This window comes from Onychostoma macrolepis, chromosome 02 (assembly GCF_012432095.1).
Source record: "Onychostoma macrolepis isolate SWU-2019 chromosome 02, ASM1243209v1, whole genome shotgun sequence".
Classification (NCBI taxonomy): Eukaryota; Metazoa; Chordata; class Actinopteri; order Cypriniformes; family Cyprinidae; genus Onychostoma; species Onychostoma macrolepis.
The window spans coordinates 32,613,015-32,636,835 of NC_081156.1; the positions used below are offsets into that span (position 1 = coordinate 32,613,015).

Below are 23,821 nucleotides of genomic sequence, written 5' to 3' on the forward strand. Positions count from 1 at the left end.
TCCTACGTTTTTACTGGTATCTTTTACTGAACGTTTTAAGTTTCAACTGGATTAGAGATCAACTTTATTCAGATATTTAATTTTGTTTTATTTATTTATATAACACAAAACCAGTCATAAGGGCAATTTTTTGAAATTGAGATTTATACATCATCTAAAAGCTGAATAGATAAGCTTTCCATTGATGTATGACCTGTTAGGATTGGCTATGCAATATCTGGCTGAGATACAACTATTTAAAAATCTGGAATTTGAGGGTGAAAAACAAAAACAAAAACAAACAAAAACGCCTTTAAAGTTGTCCAAATGAAGTTCGCAGCAATGCATATTACTAATAAAAACAAAAAAAAGTTTTGTTATATTTACAGTAGGAACTTTATGGAACATGATCTTTACTTAATATCCTAATGATTTTTGGCTTAAAAGAAAAATCGATAATTTTGTCCATACAATGTATTTTTGGCTGTTGCTACAAATATACCCGTGCTGCTTAAGGCTGGTTTTGTGATCCAGAGTCACATTTTACCTTCATGGATTAATGCATAATTATGTGGATATTTTATAAATCCATAATATACTGATATAATAATATAAACATACATACTAATATAATACAAATCATTGAAGAAATAACATTGATATTTTGCTGTATTTATATTCATTATCATTATCATGCAACTTCATATGCAATAAAACAAGAAAATTAATGCTGTTTAAATCACAGTATGATTATTTAGATGGTCTTACATTTCGAGCTCCGAACTTACAAGACCTGCAGTTGGAACTAGATAGAGAAAACCTTCATCTCTAAGCTTCTTGTGTTAAATTAGACCACATACCTCTGTCTGTCCATAACTGTGGTAACACCTATCCAACATGATCTTCACCTTCACCGCAGGAGCAACAGGTCAATCCTTCATATTCTGTATTCCAGTGAATAATCTTTAAACTTGAATTACTGTCCAACCTATTATTTTATTTTAGATGGCAGCATTCTGTTTGTAATGATCATGAGCTACAAAAGCTTTGTTTATAACATGAAAAACTATCATTTCCAAAAGTAGATGAGTGGGTATGTATCTCTTTGAAATAAGTTCTAACAGAGAGACATCAAGGAGGGAAAAAATAAAAATAAAAATACATTTAGCACACATAGCTTTGATTAGAACTATACAGTATTTCTGAAATGCAACTTGACAGCATGGTAAGAAAGAAAGGGAGAAAACAAAACAAAAGCAAATGAGGGAGAAAATGTGTTATATCTGAAAGAGAACAATAATATAAAATAATACAGTAGTACACTAGCATTCAACAAGCACTTTAGACAAAAATAATCATCACAAAATAAAATGAAACTGACAGAATATTGGTAGTAAAAAAAAAAGGAAAGAATTGGTGACAATCTAGTGCAAGTTTCCAAAATGACTATCGATCAGTGTGTCAGAACATCTGTAACAACTGTGCCAAAACTTCAGGACCGGTTGGGTGGGTCTCTCAAAAAAACTTATGTTCATATTTCACCACAAATCAAAAGAGCAATAAGATATTCTGCAGAAAGAAAATGAAGCTTTCTTTCAAATATAAGCATCATTTTATTCTTGGAATATCTCATTTCTTTGATTCTGATCACCTACACTTGTTAAAACCACCCATAATAACCCCTCAAACTTCATCATTGCTCAAAAATATTCTTGTGCTTCACGAAATTTGTTTTAAAAAAAACATAGCGTGACATTACGTGAACGTACGGAAACTAACAAAAATGTTATTAACTCCACAACAAACGGCAATCAACTCATTCTCAATCTATAAGTGCAGATCTGCACAGTTTAGTGCAGTTACAGATTAGATGTTTATATATATATTGATTATTAAATATTGAAATTTATAATAAACGTTCAAATCAATCTCCTTTGAATATCTTAATAGGTAAAAATACAATCTAGTTGTATGACAATGTCCCAGAGCATCTTCAAAGTAATTCTTCTGTGCGGCTGCACACAGTCACCTATGGCACAGTGGTTTCAGAAAACACACGACTTCATTTTCACTCAGTTTGATTTCTGTTCTAGACCTGGACCCACGATTGGAGAGCTGGCAGCCCATTATGATTTAACATTCCCTTATTTCTGCATTGGCAACAGACATCCAGGATATTTCTCAATGTATTTACTCCTTCGGGATTTAATTATGAGCAGAACTGCATAAATAAAATGCATTTTTAGTAATAACCAATAAAGTAAACCTGCTTGTCTGAAATGATTGTTTTTGCACTGAATGTAATGTGAACACAGAAGATATGGATGTTCGTCGCCTGTGGTTTGGAGCTTTCACACAGGATGCAAGTAAGTATTGGGTCATCCTATTAGCGCATGGTATTTCTTGAAATGCTTGAAGTATTTAGGTGAATCTTAAGAAAACATGTCACAATTATATAAAAGCCCGTCCACACCATGGAATAAATAAATAGTTAATTGCAACTTTTTTTTGAGTTCATCTATCAAAATTCAATTTTTTCCCTCAGAATTATGAGATCAACTAGCAACTGCAGGAAACAATGCCTGAATTTTGAGATAAGTTGCAACTACCTCTTTTTTTTCTGTGGTGGAAAAAAACTGAATTGTGAAATGTAAACTCAAAATCCTGAGAAAAAAAGTAAATTGCAAATGAAGAATTGTCAGATGTAAACTCAGAATTGTGAGGAAAAAAAGTCAGAATTCTGAATTTATCTCTCACAATTCTGACCTTTTTTGTCAAAATTGCGAAACAAACAAACAAAAAAACAATCCAAATTGGGAGATGCAATTACACTATTTTTATTCCATGGAAATAGGCTTTCATATATTTTAACCCAAAATCGAAAAGAAAAATATGTTTGCATAAAGAAAATGAAACTTTTTTTTGCATTGTGACATTAATTTAATGACTATTAAGGACAATTTGCACATAAAATACTATAATGTTTTAAATTTAAATCCGCATAAAAGCAGTACAACAAATAATACCATGATATATAGTTTATAATGTAAATTATATATCATTATTTTTCCGTATTACATTTCCGTCATGAGAATGACATTTTATTTGAATTAAGGTAATGGCAATTATGTAGAAAAGTGCTTAATAGTAATGTAAATAATGTAAGAATGCAAAAAAAAAAAAAAAAATAGCCTTAAAAGGAGGCTTAATTTTCTTAATGCAAAATATAATATAATATATCTATTTTGTTCTTTTGATTTTGGAATAAAAATTGACCTGGACAGATGAGATTCACTTATTTTTTTTAACAAACTTGGGATTTTTTAAACACAAACCCCTAATACTCTTAACTATTTAGAAAAAAGAGAATTAGCCTGTCGTTTTAGACAGGGGTCAAAGGGCAGATCCAATCTGAGCACTCAAAGATCTGATTGTGCTGCTGTAATTTCACATACAAACTTAAACGTGTCAAAAGAATGCAATTTCACTCCATTGTGATGATGACCAATCAGAAATGTTTCCCGTACTCGCCTCTCTTTAGACCTATTGACCTACAAATCACATCTCGCCTCCGTCCTCTGCTGTCCAGTTTTCTCCCAGTGTAATGAACATCTCACTTCACCTTGCTGACCCTTGACCCAAGATGTCACAGTTACGTGATGAGCAAACACAAGCGCAGGTGTAGCGATGGTAAGATGGTTTACAGGTTGGCCTCCCTCTTGTCTTTGCTGGGCGATGGCTTCATGGCATCTTTTCCAGGCTTCCCATTGGCTGGGGTGGCGGCGGCGGCAGCGGCAGCGGCTGCGGGTTCCATGGCGACCGCTGCGGCACGTTTGATTGGCTCATCTGCTCTAGACCGTTCCTCCGGGCTGGGCTGGGCGGGCAGGGCCTGTTCGGAGGTGGGCGGGGATGTGAGCTCCTGCTGTAGCTTGTGAGTCTGAAGGAGGCGGAGCTGAACACGCAGTTCCAATATGGCCTCCTGTTCCTCATGGATGGCCTGATTCAGATGAGTGTTTTTATTCTGCAGAGCAAAAAAACAAAGACAAAGATGAGACTGATGCATAGAATTCAATGAGTAGTTTATGCCAAATGCTAAGAAGCAAATAATATAATTAAGTATTTAGCCATTTACAGAAGCCAAGCGGCTCTGCACATTAAAACTGGCTTAAAACAATCGACTTTCCGTTTCTTGTGTGATGTATATCAGAATAAAAACAATATACTTCTTGAGTTAAAAAAAAAAAAAAAGTAGGATGGCACTTGAATTTGTCCATCGGAAGCTTCTTGAATAAGTTTACTTGAAATAAAATATATATATTAAAAAGCTAGAAGCCAAGTCAAAATTTATCATTTTAACTTAGTTTAACTTTATGTACTAAAATAACTAAAACTGATCTAAAAATATATAAAAACTAGATTTAAAGAAAAATGTTTTAAAAACAAAATGACAAACAACAAAATTACTGAAACTTAAAGCAAAATTAAAATGATTTTTTTAAACTAAACTTAAAATACAAACATTAAACTAATTCAAAATATTAATAAAAACTATAATATCTCAATTATATTAAAATAACTATGTTGACTATTTTTCAGCAGTTTTAAACATGTTTTATCCAAGTAGATTTTAGAGCCGAAATTATTTGTTTTATAAACCTGCAAGTTTTTTTTTTCTTAGGAATCATTTAATAATAATAATAATAATAATTTTTTTTTTTTTTAACTGATGTAATTCAGACTTAATGCAACAAAACAAGCACAAATAGGAAAGCTTGACCAAGTTAACAACAGTAACTAAAGAGGGTAGGACTCAGCAAATGGCCAATTAAATTTTAACTTTGTAGAAATCTGCACGTCCTTCCCTCTCACCTCTAGCTCTTCATTCTGTTTCTGCAGGTCTTCTAGAATCATCTGCAGTTCCTCTTCATCTTCACTCTCGCTCTCGCTGTCTGATGAATACTCCTCTGTTTCACTGCGGCCCTGCTGACGGCTGTGTGTGTGTCATTTCAAGCAGAAAATTAAAGGCAAAGTGTTAAAGAAAAGAAGCAGAAAGATGACCCTTGCATGTTTCAGGTCTACTGTACTGCAGCCCCGTTTTGATAAATTCACTGGTAATTGCACATACACTAAAGTTCAAAGTGTGGAATAACTAAAAATTATTTTTTTTAAAGATGAAGATTCTTATGCTTATCAAGGCTGCATTATATGCTAAAATGTAATTTATTCCTGTGATGTAAAGCTGAATTTTCAGCATCATTTCAGCAACAGTGTTTATTTAACATAGAAATCTTTTGTGACATTATAAATGTCTTTACAGTCACTTTATGATCAGTTTAATGCATCCTTGCTGAATAAATGTATTAATTCTTTAAATAAAAACTTGAATGGCAGTGTATCACAGTTTACACCAAATTATGATGCAGCACAACTGTTTTCAAAATTGATAATAATGATAAGAGCTGTTTCTTGAGCAAATCAGCATATTAGAATGATTTCTGAAGAATCATGTGACCGTGCCTTGGTGAGCAGAACAGACTTTTCAAAAACGTTGCTTCCCACAGAAATCTCATGATTATGATAATTCATTATTATATTTAGCAAATTAGATCATTTTACCTGTGTGTCAACCCTCACCTCTGTATATCTGCGATCTCCGCACGCAGTCGCTCAATTTCTTCTTTCTCTGTGGCGATCTGCCGGCGCAGCACCTGCTCCAGTGATATCAGCTCCTCCTGCTCTGTTAGGATCTCGTTCTCCTGCAGGGGGCGGTAGAGAAACAAACCAAACATCACACAGAAAGAATCTTCGGCTGCATCCCAATTCACAAGTGCAGCAAAACTGTAGAGCAGAACTGTAACATGCTATATGACAGAAAAAGACCCCTCTTTCACATGCTTCTTACGTTTGCATGCAAGCATCTGCACATTATGTGTTTCTGTAGGTTCATGTGTTAAAAACGGCTCTGGCGAATACTATGCAAAGTACATTGCTGCTTATCATTGACCAGCTGATTTGTTTATATGTCAGAAAGCTGTTTCAGTGTCGAGCCAGCATCTGAAACACAATGAAATTAGCGCTAGCATCCCAGCAGGTGGCCTCACCTGTGCCAGAAGAAGATTAATGACTTCCTCCTCGTTCTCAGACATCTCCTCCTTTGATACATCCTCTTTAGATAGGCTGGCGATTTCCTGCGCGATCTTAGTCTCACACTCCTGCAGTTTCAGAGGGACAGAGACAAAACACCACATGAGGAGGTTTCTAGAAGTGTTGCATGATAAACAATGGGGCGCAAATTATATTTTATAGTTGCAAACATTTATTTTCAGTGGCCAGTTTCTTACAGAAGTAGTCAGTAATAAAACGTTTTGTTTATAATTTATAACTATAAATACATTTATGCCATGGTCTGTCTGAATACTGGATTGGATTCTGTTCAGTTGAATAGTAATACAGACGAAAATAACCGTCATTTTCATCGTTCCGGTCAAATATTGCAGTGCAAATATTATTAAAATCTTTAATATGTGAATTCTGGGAAATGACCATGGCATAAACGGGATAATCAACGGCTAGCTGTGCATTAAATGATTTGAATGCACTTCGCGGAGGCAACTCTGCTGCGCGTCGGGTGGTTCTTCGCCTCCACGTCATGCATTCAAATCGTTTAATGCACAGCTAGCCGTTGATTATCCCTTACATAAACAACAAATTAAAACAACATTTAAAAGGGTTTTTAAAGTTTTTCTTTAATTAAAAAGTCTAAAAATAAATCTGATCTCATTTAATAAAAATGTTTGTGACAAAGAATAAAAATTCAAGAATTAAAAAAAAAAAAAAAGCTTTGTTTTTTTTTTTCAGCAATTTTTATATAGTATTAAAGAAATACAGGGTAAAAAGAAAAAAATTTCATTAAAAATACAAGTAGTATACATGCTATTTTTAAGGTAAGTATAGGTTTACATATACACAATCAGTGATTATTGTTTACATTACCATACTCTATCCATTTCTCGGAATATTTTAGAAACAGATACTTTAAGTCTCAAAATAAAAGTCAGTTCTTCCACACTGTATATTTCCTTCATTTCTACCCAATACCGCTCTCGTTTTATTTGTATTTGAGTTGATAACATTTCCAACTTCAAACGTCAACATTATTCTTTCTGTACGGAAATGCAAATGTAGTTTTCACTAAAAACCCTTGTTGTATTTGATTCCTCTTCCTCAGACAAACTCATAATGAGACTGTATGTGTGCTGATGTGCAGTAAAGCAGGGGTCAGAGCTCTTGCCTGTCTCTTGGCCTCGCGGAGCTTGCGTTTCAGTGCGGTGACGATCCGCTGCACCTCCCAGAGTCTCTCCTCCTTGGACAGATCCTTCACACCGGCCTGCAGATCTCTGTGCAGACGGTTCAAGAGGAACTCCTGCAGATAGACACATGCACACATGTAAAATCACTAGTGATGCACTGAAATGAACTTTTTTTACTGAAACTGAAATAGAAGTTTCCAGTTACAGAAAGTGAAAATGTTCATTTAATAATGAAATAATCTATCAATACGTTATAAACATTTAAAATAAAAACTGGGTATACAAACATTTAAATTTCATATAAAACTAGAATTCGTTTTCTGTTCCAATTTTGAAATATAAACTATGAATAAAATCTCGTTTTTATGACAGATTCATTCATAACAGATTTATTCATATATTTAATAAAACATCAGTAAACAGGTTAAGTTAAACATATAATAATAAATAAGTATAATATGTGCCACTGTAGAACCGCTAATTAAACGTTACCGTTTTGGTCAATGATTTCGGTTCTCTAAAACCATTTTGGCTGAAACCGATAATGTATTTTTTTGCTCGTTTGGTGATATTTTTTGGTTTCCGAAATTTCACTATAACTCACAAACAAGACCTCTACAAATGTTAGCTGTCCTAGAGCAAATGAGGCTGTTTTTTTCTCATGTTTTGTCTCTTGTTGCTTTGACTTTTCTCCTGAGAAAAAGACCCCAGTCTTTACTAGAGCTCTAGATGAAATCTCAACCTCTCAAACTGTGTTTAGCAATCTGCAGTCAAAAGGAGATTTCAATATGAATTTGTGTGTCTTATTCCTTCAACAGGTTTTTATAAGAAACATCAGAGACAAAGTTGATACATCTAACAAACAAAATTGAGAACGTTTCTCACAAAGAGCAACCTCTGAGCCATAAAATGTACTGTTATTGCTATCTTGTTGAAGTCATGTAACAGCAGCTATAGATTCACAAACATCAGGACTGTTTTCGTTTTCTCTGCTCCAGATCTGTTTTTGTTTCCAGCCTCTCCTCATGCACAAAGTTTGGATTCATTGCCTGTTTTGAATGTCACAGGCATTTCCTTGTTCTAGGGTCATATTTGCCTTTGACACAATAAAACAAATTATTTTATGTAAAACATAACACAAAACTTCTTCCATCACACAGCTTCCTCTTCCAGGTAAATCTTACGATCTGGATCTCAAAATGACAAAATTGTCATGAAAATCTTAACAGTCCTCACAAGATGCATTATTCATTATGCAAAATATAATTCTGTCATTTTTTCATCAAGTTTTGGGTTGAACTGTGACCTTGAGCAGGGTTTCTGCAGGATTTTTAAGCTCAAATGTAAGACTTTTAAGACCTGCACAAATAAAATGAATACCATATGAGCGGGGTAGGGCAATGTCTATAGTACCATATTAAACTGTAAAATGACTGCAAAAAGCATAATTTACAATTCAGATACAAGTTTTCACAAAACTTTTATAAAATGATAAATTTAACATTTCAGACTTTAAACCATTTTTAAGAAAAAAAATCTAAAGTATTAATTATTATATTGATTTAAACAATTATCATCAATAAAATTATTATATAAATTAAATAACATGAATTAGGGGTGTGTGATATTGACAAAAATGATATCTTGATTTTTTTCTGGGATTTTATCGATAATGACGATATTTTGCCGAGTGTGTTATTGTGCTGGTATCTTAAAGATTACCGTGGATAGCTGACTCCTGAATTTTTTTGATATTCTTCATATTCTGTGTGGTGTTCACAGCAGTGATAGAAATTAATCTTTTCCAATATTTTTTATGGGTATTTTTTACCTTCAAGCCATTTTTTCTAAAAGTGTACATCATCTTTTGAGTCAAATTCTTGCATTTGGGCTGTTACCAAGCAAATGAAATCAGTATCAACAACATTTATCTTTGCAATGCATCTGAAGTGGCATTTAGATGTATTTTACACACGGTTTAATGCAGCTCAGAGGGACATAGAATGCTAACCTGCAGTTACAAATGCATAAACAATGTTTTGATATTTGAAACATAAAACGTTGAAAACTGATGTTTGAAATTATTTTTAAAAATGAAGATACTTTAAATGTGAAATTAAAACCAGTAGGTGGCAGCAAGTCACTGTTAATAAGCGAGTCATTGCGATTGAACCGAATCATTTAAACTGTTGATTCATTCATGAACGAAACACCGCATGTTGCTCAGAGATGCAAAAACAGTGCTGTAGCTGTTTGGAATTATTTTTGTTGGAGAAATAGAGCCAAAGCAGGAAATATGGTGTCTAAAATGTAAGTCTCTTAATATTAACTTGTTTATTGAACTGTTGCATCAAATCAATATCACATTTGTAATCATGGTGACTTTTGCAGAAAAAACAGCACTCTTCGTGTGATATTAACTATATGAAATGATATAAATATAGGCTATACATTTTCTGCCCCATATCTTAAATTATGTGATCATTCTAAATGCATTTTAATAGAATCGTGCAGTGAAAGAAGGAACTCATACGTTTAACCTGTCAACTGATTCATTCTCTGCCAGCAGGTGTTGCGTTTGGCACAAATATAACGGTTTTCCAGTAAAGGCAGTAGACAAAGCAGCGCGGCACCGGACTTTGAACTTGCAGCGCTCATGTTTATTTCATGAAATCGTAGCCTTTTGAAGTTTAATCGTCACATTCAGCCATATCGCAATTCTGGTCTTTACGTCCCCAAATTTAAGACCTCTTGAAATCATAATTAAGATTTTTAAGACCCCTCAGAAACCCTGTTGTGAGATTGACACACTTGTGTCAGTGTAGGCCTATAGTTGTATTGTTTCGGTCCTGTACCCCACCTGTCTGCGGATCTCCTCTTTAATGCTCTCCTGGGTCTCAGGTAGCGTCGGCATGGTGGCCATGTTGGACCAACGCAGAGGATGGACGACCGGCTTCAAAACCACATCACCAAACAGCTCACGGACGTGAGTGAAAAACACATACAGCACACGATTCCCGATCTACAAAGCAGAGAGCAAAGGATTGATTTTGTGTCATACAGGAATATACAGCCATGGTGAACCTTGAAAAGGCAGAACCACTGTTTATGGGAGGTAAATTTATTGTTATTGCCCAATCATATTCTCCCCATCTTCTCTGCATCATTTGCGGTCCTCTATCAAATACAAAATGACCCCAAACAAAGATCTCATTAGCAGTATGAGGGCACCTCTATCCTCCATTTGTCCTGAGAGACTATAAAGTAGGACAACCTTCAGTCTGAGAGCAGAAATGCATCCAAAACCATCTACTGTAACACCATCAATGATGATTAGCAACAGTCTGCAACATTTTACTATATTAAACATCTTGTACAGAATAAAATCTTTACTATCTACTTCCATCCAGGGTACAAAATTCACTTTTTGCAAATCTGGACATACTTGAATATTTATAAAATACTGCACATGGAAAAAGGGCTAGTATTGTTCATGATATTTAAGAAAGATTCTGAAATAATACAAGAAACTTGAAATCCTGTATTTAAAACAATAATAATAATAATAATTATGAGTGATAATAGTAAAAAAAACAAAAAACAAAAAACAAAAAACAATTGTTGCTAATATTTGGAAAACTCAAAAAAAAAAAAAAGAAATCTTTAATTTTATTAAAAACCTTTTGATTTTATAAGGGTAAAAATGTAATCAAATCAACCTACATTTATTACTTAGAAAAAAAAAATCAATAATGTGCTGAATATTTACAAAATATTGCAAATGGAAAACACCCAATATTATTCATGATATTTGCACGGCTAATCTTTTTTTTTTTTTTTTTTAATGTGAGAAGAAAGAGCTTGTGAATTGATATGAGAAACATGAAACATAAAAAGCAATTCTTACTAAATTTAGGAAAATAAGAACTAGATTTATCATATTGAGACCAAATTTGATTTATCTGACTGGAACTATGATAATAAAAAATATTCTTCTATATGACTAAAACATTTAATGAAAATATTTCAGCATGAATTTTAATAAATTACTTATATTATATAGTAATTTTAATATTTTTAAACAGATTTATTAAAATCCTACAATGATTCAGCATGATGAAAGAGAAGATTCGATTAATATAGCATGTGTTTTTAAAAAATTTAATTTCAGATGGATATGCCACTACGACTGCTTAATAACCCATATCGCGTCAAGCGAACATCACCTGTAGATCATAAACTCACCTGTACGGTGGGATTGAGCACAATAGAGATGTTCTGGATGTTCATCTTGGTGTCTGTCTCGCGGGCGATGACGTGGTCCATGTGAGTGATGAGCCAGGCCAGCAGGAGTCTGCTCCCCGCAGGAACCTCCCCCAGGAGCCTCTGAAACTCCTGCAGTTTCTCCGCCTCGCTGGGCCGCCCGCAGGCCTCCTCGAAACGCAGGGCCAGCTCTTTTCCCAACAGGTTATCAGGCAGCTCTCGCAGGTACTGCTTCAACAGGCTGGCCACCGTGTGAGGATCATACTCCTCCAGACACGGACACTCCTCACGGTCGTACGCTGCTTTCAGCTCGTCAACCTTTGACTTCATACCTTCAGGAAAAACATGGGGGCAAGAGTCAAAAGCTGTAAGGAACATTTGATTCTGACTTTTCCATGCAGACAAAAGAAAATCTGGCAAGGGGCATGTCTTGGTTGTCCGTTCAGATAAGCATGAAGTTAGAGCACTTTAGAGATAGACCTACAGTACACATTATTGTATGGTTATTGAATTAAACATCATAAATAGAAAGTGGACCAAAATGCTATCAAAAGTGGACCAAAAAGTGATCCAAGCCCACTTTTAAGGTAGGAACAATTTAAATCTTAAAAAAAAAAAAAAAACTTAAAGCTGTTTTTTAATACTTTAAAGTGCTTTAAAAATCTGAATTTGGACAAAGATGTGAAAACACATTGAGATGTTGAGATTTGCTTTGCACATTTGTTCACTTTTACATATACTGTTTAAAAGTTTGAGGTCTGTAAGATTTTTTTTTCCAAAGAAATGTAGTTTTATTCAGCAAGGTTACTTTAAATTGATCAAAAGTGACAGTAAAAACATGTATAATGTAACAAAAGATCTATTTTTCAAGTCATTTATTTTTAAACTTTTGAAAAAGAACTTGTGGAAAAACAATCTGGTTTCCATAAAAAAAAAAAAAAAAATACTAAGCAGCACAACTGATGGCTGCTGAAAATTCAGCTTTGCATCACAGGAATAAATTACATTATAAAATATACTGCAATAGAAAAGATCTATTTTAAATTTTAATAATATTTTGCAGTATTACTGTTGTAACATAACTTGTAACATTGCCATCCCAAATTAGGGGGAAGGAAATAAGATTAAAGTAATATTCTGGGTGATTTTTAGCTTAATGTTGATGATACTATTGATAATTTGACTTAAATCACTCACTTTTTATAATGTATATTATATTATATGTATTGTATGTACATTAACTCTCTATTTTTAATAATTTAGGTTAAAATGTATATTAATGTGTCAGTAGATTCTATATCGGTCACTATTTCTAATAATTAAAATAATCAAATAATTAATAATAATTAATATGAGGTCAGTGTTTTTGTGCATGTTAAAATTATCGTGCGCAATAACTGAATACATCCCAGAATATTCCTTGAAATAAACAAACATGAGATTTCAGTTCACAGGAAGTAGAACAGGGTCATACCGGAGACCCGATAGATGCCTTCACATTTCATGCCGTAGCTCTCGATGTAGTCCACACACTCTCTGAAGATGGCTGGGAGCTGTATCCCGTCATACAGCGCCGTTCTCCTCACCGCTTCCGCTAAAGGCGCTCCGAATATCGGCCGGAACGTCGTCGCTGTCTCCGTGACGACAGGTTCGGGCTCAGCGCTGGGCTTTTTCTTCTTTTTCTTCTCCTTCCACTGTTTCACGACGTCCGCTGCCGTCAGGTCTTTGGACTTCTTGTCCTTAGCCTTCTCCTCTTTAGGCCCCTTCTCCTTCACTTTGAAGTCCTTTTCTTTCTTCTTGGAGAAACTGGGCTTCTTGAAGACGTGGATGCCCTTAGAGCGCTTCATCTTAGACGGGCTCTCAGCCTCATCGGCAGAACTGTCCTCCTGGAACGCGGCGTATCCCTCGGCTAAAGGGAGAGGAGATAAAAAAGAAGAGATACGGTGAAGAGAAGAGAAGAGAAGAGAAGAGAAGAGAAGAGAAGAGAAGAGAAGAGAAGAGAAGAGAAGAGAGAAGAGCTCTTCTTCCAATACCTGATGCTAAACAGAAACAGTCCTATTAACGGCTGTGCAAAATTTACTGTCCCACCGTCTGTGTCTCTCAAGGTTAGATGAGACTAAAACGAGCAGAACGAAACGAGAGCAAGAGAAAGACTGAAAACTGCTCTAAAGAGGTCAGCTTACAATTTAGCAATATCCCCCTGTGCCAGCTCTTTTTTTAGTGATCCATTTCCTTGTCCTGACACTGACTTCACCCTGAGCAGAACAGTAATCAGCGGCTCACTAACGCGGATCTGACCCCATCAGCCAGCATTCATGACCGGCCCCTCCTCAGCCACTATAACACACCTACAGGGATGGACAGGGTGTGTCTTTAAAAGCACCATCACTTCCTGCTTGTGTGCAATAGGCTGCTGCAGGGCGGCTAAATATAGTGGCAGGAAAATAACAAATTCACTCTGAAGCTGCACAGAAACTGGAACATGTGCACATTGAGGGTAGAAGTCCATACTATAAACTAGAGTTGGGTTATACAGTTACAAAAACAAAATCTCACTAGGCTCTTGATGATATTTCATATATAAAATACCATTCAAAATTTTGGGGTTGGTAAATCCTTTTTTTAATGTTTTTGGAAGTCTCTTATAAGTCTCATCAAGGCTGCATTAGTTTGATCATTTGTTTGATATTTACAAATTCTTCTTACAAAAACTTCTATTTCACTATATTTTAAAATGCAATTTATTTCTGGGATAAAAAGCTGAATTTTCAGCATCATTACTCCAGTCTTCAGTGTCACACATAATCCATCAGAAATCATTCTGATATGGGGATTTACTGTTTAAATATGTTTGTTATAATTATCAATTCTGAAAACGGCTTCATATTTCTGTTGAAACCGTGATATATTTTTCAGGATTCTTTGATGAATAGAAAGTTCAAACAGCGTTTATTTAAAATATAAGTGTTTTGTAACATTATAAATGCCTTTACTGTAACTTTTGAACAATTTAATGCATCCTTGTTGAATAAAAGTATTAATTTCTTTCAATAAAAAAGATGTACTGACCCCAATGTTTGAATGGTAGTGTAGGTCATTCATAAAAATATATAGTGAATATTTGCTCTGCCCCATTACAAACTTGGGTCAAACAGATTTCTGTACACAAAAGATTCAAGGATATCTTGTGTAAAGATCTACAGTGGCTCTGAAAGGAATTTAGAGACTCAAAAATGTTTGAATATAATGGCATGAAATAATCAATATTTAAATCAAGAGCAGCTCAATTGCTACAGTATTCAAACTGAACAAATGTCTTTGTTAAATGTTTTGCATGAAACAGAATTATTATAGTTAATTAAAACTAAAAACAGCAAAAAAGTTACTTGAAATAGAATAAACTTTAATTGAAATAAAATAAAATGTAAACCTATTTTATTTCAGTTAATTGCAAAGGCAACATTTCTCATTATCATTTAGTTCAATTTGATGTACTAAAATAAATGTATTAAAAACTAATATATAGTTACAGTTACATATTTAAAAAAAGTAATAATAAAAAATAATGACTAAAACTTTAGCAAAAATTAATGAAAACAGAAAACATCTAAAAATTTTAGAAAAAACAAAATTTCCAAAATAACACTGGCATGAAAAGTGTTCCAGTAATTTCTTTATTTACAATAAATGCCACTTGCTTTATATCTTGTGATCTAATGCAACAATATTCAAGTCTTTATTTAGATGCAAGTGTCAATATAAGGGCATTGTTGAGTATAAATATGGAGCGTGTGTGTTTATCTTACTGCGTTTCTCCTTCTTCTTAAACTTGTTTTTCTTCTTGTTGTGCTCCTTTTCGTCATCGGACGCCACGTCGGGCGGCTCATGGTGGTGTCCGTCGTGAGGGGGTGAGGGGTCGCCCGTACGGTACAGGCCTGGGAACTTAGTGGGGCTGATTTCTTCAGAGCTCGGGGTACGAGCCACGCCCCCGGGATGCTCCGCCCTCCTCTGCTCCGCAGGGCTGCTATTGGGTGGCAAGAAGCACTCTGTCATCTCTGCACCGCCCTGCTATTGGCTCCTCACAGCACGATGCCCTGGGATTGGCTGTTGGCTCTGATGACGCGTCACCTCTCCATGTCACCTGAGGGGGAAAAACAGAGTTATTTCAAATTCTCACACTTTAAATCCCATTTCAGGACGGCAGCTGGTTATGTCATTCTTCTGGTGCACAACAGTGAATCTGAACTGTAATTATATGTCTGCTGTGTTTGCATTATGCCCTCATGGCAGCAGTGTGTTTTGTAAACAGCAGTGTTCTTACATCAGAAGAAAGGATAACCTTTAAATAAATGATCAGGATGTCTCTCAAAACCCATTTTTGAAACTCTGTGAAAATTTTCAAATCAGCTAATATTTGGCCTAAATAATACCACTGCCCTCTAGCGACCAAAAAGATTTTTGCATCTCATAACCTGAATGAATTTTCTGTCACTGCAATAAAAATAGTTTTATGGGCTGAGAAGTACAAACTGGAACACTAAAGTCACCTTCTCCATTCAATGATTTATAGAACTATTACAAGCATGATTAAAATCCCAACAACAGCACAAAAACAGAAACTAGACAAAACTTTAAATAAACTTTCTCAGTTCCAAGCCATTCATAAAAACACCTACAAGTTGTGAACACTTAAAAATGACCAATTAGCAGCACCAATTAGAGACACTGTCTTTCATTAAAAGTGATCTATAAATCTGACACTCTCTGTGAAATCCACGCTAAAGTCTCAATCTAATTATGAGATGACAAACATCAAAGTTTGATTTCAACCATTAATTTCACTACAATTTCATTCTTTGACATGATCAGTCAATATTAAAGATATCAAGATTAAATTTTCACAGAATGTTCTTTACTTCATGAAGGATGATTTTATGTAGAAAACAGTAAAATCACTTTTTTTTTTTTTTTTTTTAACTTTAGCTAGGTTTTCACAACCAGGGTCACAAATGTTTATATTATTTAGTTAAGTAAAACAACTAACAACATAAACATAACCATATATTGTAGGGATACATCCAAACCAGCCCATTTTTCTTCTTAAATATTACTATAACAAGCTCAAAAACATGCTCAGCAGAGGCAGACATATTTAATAAAGTCAGATCTCACAGAAACAGATGTAGTTGTAGGATGTAGTTCATTTTCAATCAGAATAGATTAGATCCTAACAAGTGGTCTCCAACAAGTAGGGGTCATTTAAGCGGAACAAACTATTACATACTGATATAAAAACTACAAGAAAAAACATGAACGTATGAATCATTCAGTATAAGACCAGAAACATGTATTTAGACAGTAAATATGGTAATTTTTTAGTTTGTGATGAGTTTAATTCACAAAAAAAAAAAATCTCTAAATAATAACAACTTCCATCAATAAAATTAATGTGGGTACTAGTTGTCAAATAACATGGACATGACATTTTTTTCCACAGCTTTAATAATATTTATTATTTTATTCGATTTTTTTGTTTTTTGCTAATCTAAGCAACTGACAAATATTAAGATAATTTAAAAAGTGCATGTAAAAGAATCCTACTTTGTACAATAAACAATACTTTTTGATCATTTTTAGGCTTATGTATCACACTGCTGAAGTTTAATGTCAACTTCCCATTTTATATATATTATACAATATCTGTGGGCCCTGCCCCAGCCACATCCAAACAAAAACATAAAAAAAAACCCATCGTAATAAATCACATTACATTCAGAACAGAGTGACACGGATTTAATTCACACAATCGTAGCGATTTAAAGGTATTTTGATTGTGAAGGAAAGATTTTCTCGACTACGGAGCAGAATAAATCTCTCTTGACAGCTGCTGTTTTGTTGAATGAAACACAAGCCAGACCATATATGACAGAATACCTTCAAAACGCGTTAAAACAATTAATGAACCGTACTTAAAAGATACTTTACCACCGAGAAAAACATATAATACCATCAGTGCTAATAATATAACATTCACATGTACATAAAGCAAGATTCATAACCTAGCATGCTTGCTAACGAACCTCGGATTTTATGGACAAAATCAACCTTTCAAACTCTTAAAAGACAAATACACTGTGTAAGCGAGAAAATAATCCATATTTATGATAAAATATTAAAGAACACGTACAAAAACACTAAAAAATAATTCGTCCACAAACCTGCTATGATCAATGTAACAGCTGCACTTCCTGTAGCTTGTTTACGTCCCATCTGACACGCGCGCATGCGCAGTTGGAGCCCCTTTGAATTATGGGAGCTCTGGTTTGAGTTTTCTGTGTTTGCCACCTGCTTACATAGGTTTCATCTAATGTTTTGAGCAATTTGAAGACATTTCTGAGGATATCAATTTACATGACAAAATAAAATAACCACGAAAGTATTATGTTTTACATATTGTCTTTCTACATTATTTTCAGTATTTTCTATGTGTCCATGGCCATGAGGCCAGCAGATGAAGCTGTTTAGCCACAGACCAATAGTGCAGTGTTACAGCTGAATGAATGTCAGGGGAGTTCATTCATATTTATTGAGAAAAATCTGTTCCCTAGTAACAAAAGCAGCCCTTCCTAGTTGTTCTTCTTCTGGTTAGGCCATTTCAGGGAATTGCTGTCAAATCACTTTCGTGATTCAAGCATTATCATTTTGTTTAGGGTTGTGCAACTTATTATCTAATATGCCAGATAAGAATTTGGACATATTTTATGGCATCCATCATAAAACTGAAGCAGAACATTCTTCAGAACACTTAACTGATAAATGCAGCGGTATGAGTCAGTGGTTACTGCAGTTAACTGATAATTCAATTTAATTGAGATACTATTATCCTGAATTGGGTTTTTATTGATATATATATATATATATATAATTTAAAAAGTATTTTTATATGTAATTTTTATTAATTTTTTATTTTATTTTTTAGTTATTTTAGTGCATCAGTGCATGTTAAATTAAAATGAGAAATGTTGACTTGGAAACTAGCTAAAATTTTACGTCTATGTTAAGTTTACGTTATATTTTATTGCAGCTACCATTTATTTTCTTTCTTTCTTTGTTTCTTAGTCTTAACTAATTGTACCCTGACTGGTACAAATCCAATGTCTGCTCATAACAAAATTCTGCCTTGATAAGAAGAGCATTAAAATTCAACATTTAGTTCAAGTATTCTATTGTTGATTGTTTTTACACCATCTTGACCGTTGAACCTTCTCCCATCTTGATGAAACCACAATAAAACATGTTAAGAGCATCTGGCAGTAATAATGTTTTCCTTCACTGCATTCGGCCAAACAGTTTTCAAAAGTTCATGACAGCTGTGGTGGGAGAAGTGGACTCCGTGTAACATGGAATATATGAACATCTGGAATATCTGGAATATATGAACATTATCGTTTCAATTTTAAAACATTTGTTTCTTTCTTCCTTGGATTTATTAGATGCCACAGCCGGAACATTGTTTCAGCAGACTGTGAATGCTGTTTAAATTGATTTCTGATCTAACAAAAAAAAAACAACAACAACAACAAAAAGCACACACACAAATAATAATTTGTTTTTCTTGACTTCTGTTTTCATACTGAGCATCATGTACCATGTACCATCTTTGAGAGGAAACCAGCAGTGGTCTTGAACATTTCCAGAGGCAAAAACATTTTTTTAAAAAGCAAAAGTACAACTACAGCAAAGCACAACACAGCCAATGATCAGAATGCATTTCTATTGTATGGATTAGAACAGCTTTGACATTTTCCACAGTTAATGGTCACCTGTTTGAAGCAACACGAGGGAAGATAGATGATGACAGAATCGACTTGAATGATGGGTTTTATGTAAAATAACCTTAAAGGAGCAGTTTTAAAATAGCTGAATACAATTTGTTAAAACAGATCAGAACAGATCTGGAGAAATAATAATATTTCAATTAAATTATCAGTTCACTAACAGTAACAGTAACCACTAAAATATCTAAAAATAATATTAAAATAAAAATTATATCAACACATTTTTTAAAAATATTATAAAAATATATATGTAATTTAAAAAATATTTTTAGACCATTTTTATTTATTTATTTATTTTTTAAGATTTATTTTTGGCATTTTTGCTTTTTTAATTAGGATAGGACAGATCAAAGTTGACAGGAATCGAAGTGGGAGAGAGAGAGGGGTACGGGATCGGGAACGGTCTGCGAGCCGGGACTCTAACTCGTGACGCCCGAAGCGCAACTGCGCTGCATGTCGACGCGCTGTCCATGAGTCTACCGGCGCCGACTTTAGACGTAATTTTTTATTAATTTAAATTTTATTTTTAGTTGTTTTAGTGCATAAAGTTATGTTAAATTAAAATGAGAAACCTGTGGATTATTGTGATATTTCTATCAGCTGTTTGGACTCTCATTCTGACAGCTCCCATTTTTGCATATTTAGAGTTTCATTATAACAACAAGTATAGTACGTTTAGTAAGCTATTCTGGCTGGTTTCAGATTTTACTTTCATTATGGGGAGGTTTGGTCATCCCAGTGAAGGCTACACCTGACCCACACACATACATACAAAGATTAACATCTGAATTCCTTTTATTCTTTTGGCTCTGAATTCCTCTTTTGTGCATCCAGGATTTGTAACAGTGAGATAATTGGCTTTCTTGACCTTTTTTGTGGTAGATTCTATCTGAACCATTTTTATTATTTTTTTTTTTTGGAAGAATTGCTTGGTGTGAGACTTCAGCTGCTTAACCTGCAGTCACCCCACCTTTCTCTCACACACACACACACACACACACACACACACACACACACACACACACACACACATCAATAATATCAAAGATCCTAATATCCTTTGGTTAAAGTTAACAAAAAGCAAAAAGCCTCACTGTCTGCTTGACAGAGTCAATATGACCTTTGCTCTTGAATGTGAGCTTTGTTGAAAGATTCCCCCGATTCTCTGATCAGGTTGGGCTTATTAGCAGGCATGTCTGAAAGGAACCATGACATTTATTCTGACCTCGACACAAGTGCAGATTTAGAATTTATATATATATATATATATATATATGTGTGTGTTTGTGTGTGTGTGTGTAAAACAAATATTGGCAGTAGACTTCATGGGGCAACATGGGGCAACACTTTGCCCAAAGACCAAATTCATTTCTGTAAATGCTTTTTCTTTGCTTTTGCAAAAAGATTTTAATTTAAAGATGTAAAGATAATTTAGAGCATGTCACAGATTCTGTTTAACTTAGAATTTTTTTTTTATAGTGTATATGAATATGAATTAACTGTTTAATTGGTAATGTGCTTTGTGTTGCTAATAAGTTAGGCATCTGCTAAATGTGTTTAAATAGGTTCTGAGGCTGTTGATTATGGAAGTTTGCACAATAATAGTATGCTCATTTTGTCAAGCCGACATAAATAATCGCTGAAACATGTCTGGAGTTTGTGTATGAGTGGAGTTATGTAACGCTTTCCTCGTTTTTTCTAATGTGCAGAACAATGTGCAATTGCCAATATTAGCCGTCTTATCCTCTGTGATAACAGCTGGGACAAATATAGGATAAGCGTGCACTGATTGCACAGTTAAAGACATGTTTAGTTTCAGGTTTGGGTTTATCTGTGTACCAAACCTCAGGTTTAGAGTGGTCATGAATACTCAGGTTCATGCAAATGTAGCATGTCATTATTACAAGAGGATTTGATTTCAGTATGTAAATACACACCGCAAGTCTACACAAACACGTTACCTCATTGGGATATAAAAATCACAAGTGAGCTCTCTTTAATATCTCCCAGAAAGCAATGCAATGAAGCTGACATCAAATAAATGACGCTTAGATGTTTCTTCTGAGGTAAAGAGCCTAATAATAGAAAAGATCTCAACAATATGATTTGCCAAGATACCAAAGCCTTATTCAAAAGTCAAACATCTCAAAATAACCTCAAATTTTTCAAATATCCAGATTTATTTTATAGCTGTATATCAACTATTAACTTAGATTAATTTTTATCTCTTCAAAATAATTTTCGGAGAAACATATGATTGATTGGTGTATACTTAAACTAGTGTTGTACTCAAGACCGGTCTTGGTCTTGAGACTGGTCTTAAGATCATTTTTTGATCGTCTTGGTCTTGTCTTGGTCTCGACCGCATTTGTACTCGGCCTTGTCTTGGTCTCAGACTAAGAGGACTCGGGATTTTGTCTCAAGACTGGTCAAGACCACAACTGCGGGGATATCACTAAATTGTGGGTACACTGTTAAAAGTGATAAATTCACTTAACTTAAGGAAACCCGTTGCCTTAAAATTATTAAGTAAATAATCATTAAAAAAAATAAGTTAAGTGAATTGTCAAGTTCACTTAACTTTTTTTATTTTTTTAAAATTATTATTTACTTAATTTTAAGGCAACGGGTTTCCTCAATTTTTTTAAGTTAAGTCAACTTATCACTTTTTACAGTGTATACTGTCTGATTTATTTACAATCATCATTAATGTGATTGGACGTAAAACCTCCTGCTTCAAATGCAATCAATAACTAATTAAATAACTAAATAACAAAAATAAACAATTTGATTTATACCAGTGGGTCTCGACTTCACTGCCCCCTATTGTCCACAACATTGAAGGCCCCCCTCCACTCACCTAAAATAGTTTAGAGCTTAGCATGACTATGTATATTCATTATATAAATGACCAAATACTAAGAAGTATCTTGGACTTTTACCTGTTTTAGTTCATTTTAAAGCTTGTTTTGTCTTATTTTAAATATGTTTAATTTAAATAAGTCATCTTGGAAGTTTGTCAAGGCCCCATGGGACCCGGCCCCCTGGCTGAAAACCACTGATTTATACTGTTATGCCAGGTCAGAAACTACTGAGGGATTGTGTCAAAAATGTTATCAAAATTAATACATAGACCCACAAAACTGAAGATATTGTTGCAAAACAAAGTGCCTGAGAGTATGAGAGTATGAGTGCTTGAGTGCATAAGCTGTGGATTTTTATAATATGATATAATTAAGCAATATCACAAGAGCAAGAGAACTGTTTTGGGGGAAAAAAATATATATATATTGCTTTTATACAAGAATTAAATAAACATTTAAATTTTTTTATTGTTTTTAAAACATTCTTTTTAATATTATTTATGCATTTGTAATTGTATCAATTCAGATGCAGCTTCTGTGCCACCACTGCAGTGCAAAGATGAATTTTGTTAGAGATTTCATTTGATTGGTAACAGCTCTGTGTCTTATTATTGTATTTAAGAATGAAAAATAAGGCATTTCTCAGGCATTAAATGTGGATCCTTCAGATGAATTTGAGCAGTTCTGGTCTGGTCTTGGTCTTAACTCGGTCTCGACACACAATGGTCTTGGTCTCGACTTAGTCTCAGATTAGGTGGTCTTGACTACAACACTACTTAAAAAATATATATATTTAAAAAAAAAAAAAGTTTTTCCAAAAACTAAACTTTGTTGAAACTTTACTCATCCAAGATGAAGATGAGTTTGTTTGTTCATCAGAACAGATTTGGAGAAATGTAGCATTACATCACTTGCTCACCAATGGATTCACTGCAGTGAATGGGTGCCATCAGAATGAGAGTCCAAACTATTTTTGGCTGGACTATTCCTTTAAGTCGCTTGAGTTGTGAAATAGAAACCTCTAGAAATAAAATCTTCTTACATAACTCCACTTAATTTACATTTCAGTCGAACAGTGATCTCATCCTCTTCTGTTATCATGTTAATATATTTTGATGAGATCATCATCATCATCATCATCATCTCACTGATAAACAGAATGCAGATCCTCATATGTGTGATTTAACCTGTCGGTCAAAGCCCTCTGACCATTAACAACCCAACTGAATCATCGGCTCATTATCTGGAGGTTCAACTTTGTCCTAGAACAGAGAACATAATCAGGAACACAACTGTGTGGAGGACGGCATCACACTGACATACTCAGTTTTTCTCTCTGGATTTTAACCATTTTCCTCTGTTTGCTTGTATTTCTGTTGGTGATTCTAGTGCCTGGAACATGGCACTTCTCTCAGACAAGGTGAAGTATTGCATTCCCTTTGCTTTTACTGTGATTTTCATTATTGTTTGTGTCATATTGCAATGGGGTCTTTCTCAGGTAACAGTGCCATTTTTATTTATTTTTTAAATGTAATTTCAATGACAAAGAACCACTTAATTGCTCTTT

At 34.2% G+C, this 23,821-nt stretch overlaps 2 protein-coding genes across 2 annotated transcripts in view; one reads left to right on the forward strand and one right to left on the reverse strand.

Moving 5' to 3' along the window:
• Nucleotides 1–1,126: 1,126 nt before the first annotated feature.
• Nucleotides 1,127–17,865, reverse strand: ralbp1 (ralA binding protein 1). Its single transcript, XM_058759455.1, has 10 exons — nt 17,771–17,865; nt 15,359–15,693; nt 13,027–13,461; nt 11,535–11,884; nt 10,150–10,311; nt 7,271–7,402; nt 6,081–6,191; nt 5,614–5,735; nt 4,849–4,969; nt 1,127–4,000 (listed from the first exon to the last, which is right to left on the reverse strand). Exons 2-10 carry the CDS (start codon nt 15,603–15,605, stop codon nt 3,680–3,682), a joined length of 2,001 nt encoding a protein of 666 aa, XP_058615438.1. The 5' UTR covers nt 15,606–15,693; nt 17,771–17,865; the 3' UTR covers nt 1,127–3,679.
• A 5,670-nt stretch (nt 17,866–23,535) lies between these two features.
• The window catches only part of creb3l3b (cAMP responsive element binding protein 3-like 3b), a 28,118-nt gene continuing 27,832 nt past the window's right edge, over nt 23,536–23,821 (forward strand). Inside the window, 1 exon segment of the mRNA XM_058763194.1 lies at nt 23,536–23,674. Coding sequence (XP_058619177.1) covers nt 23,654–23,674 — 21 coding nt within the window. The 5' untranslated portion in view covers nt 23,536–23,653.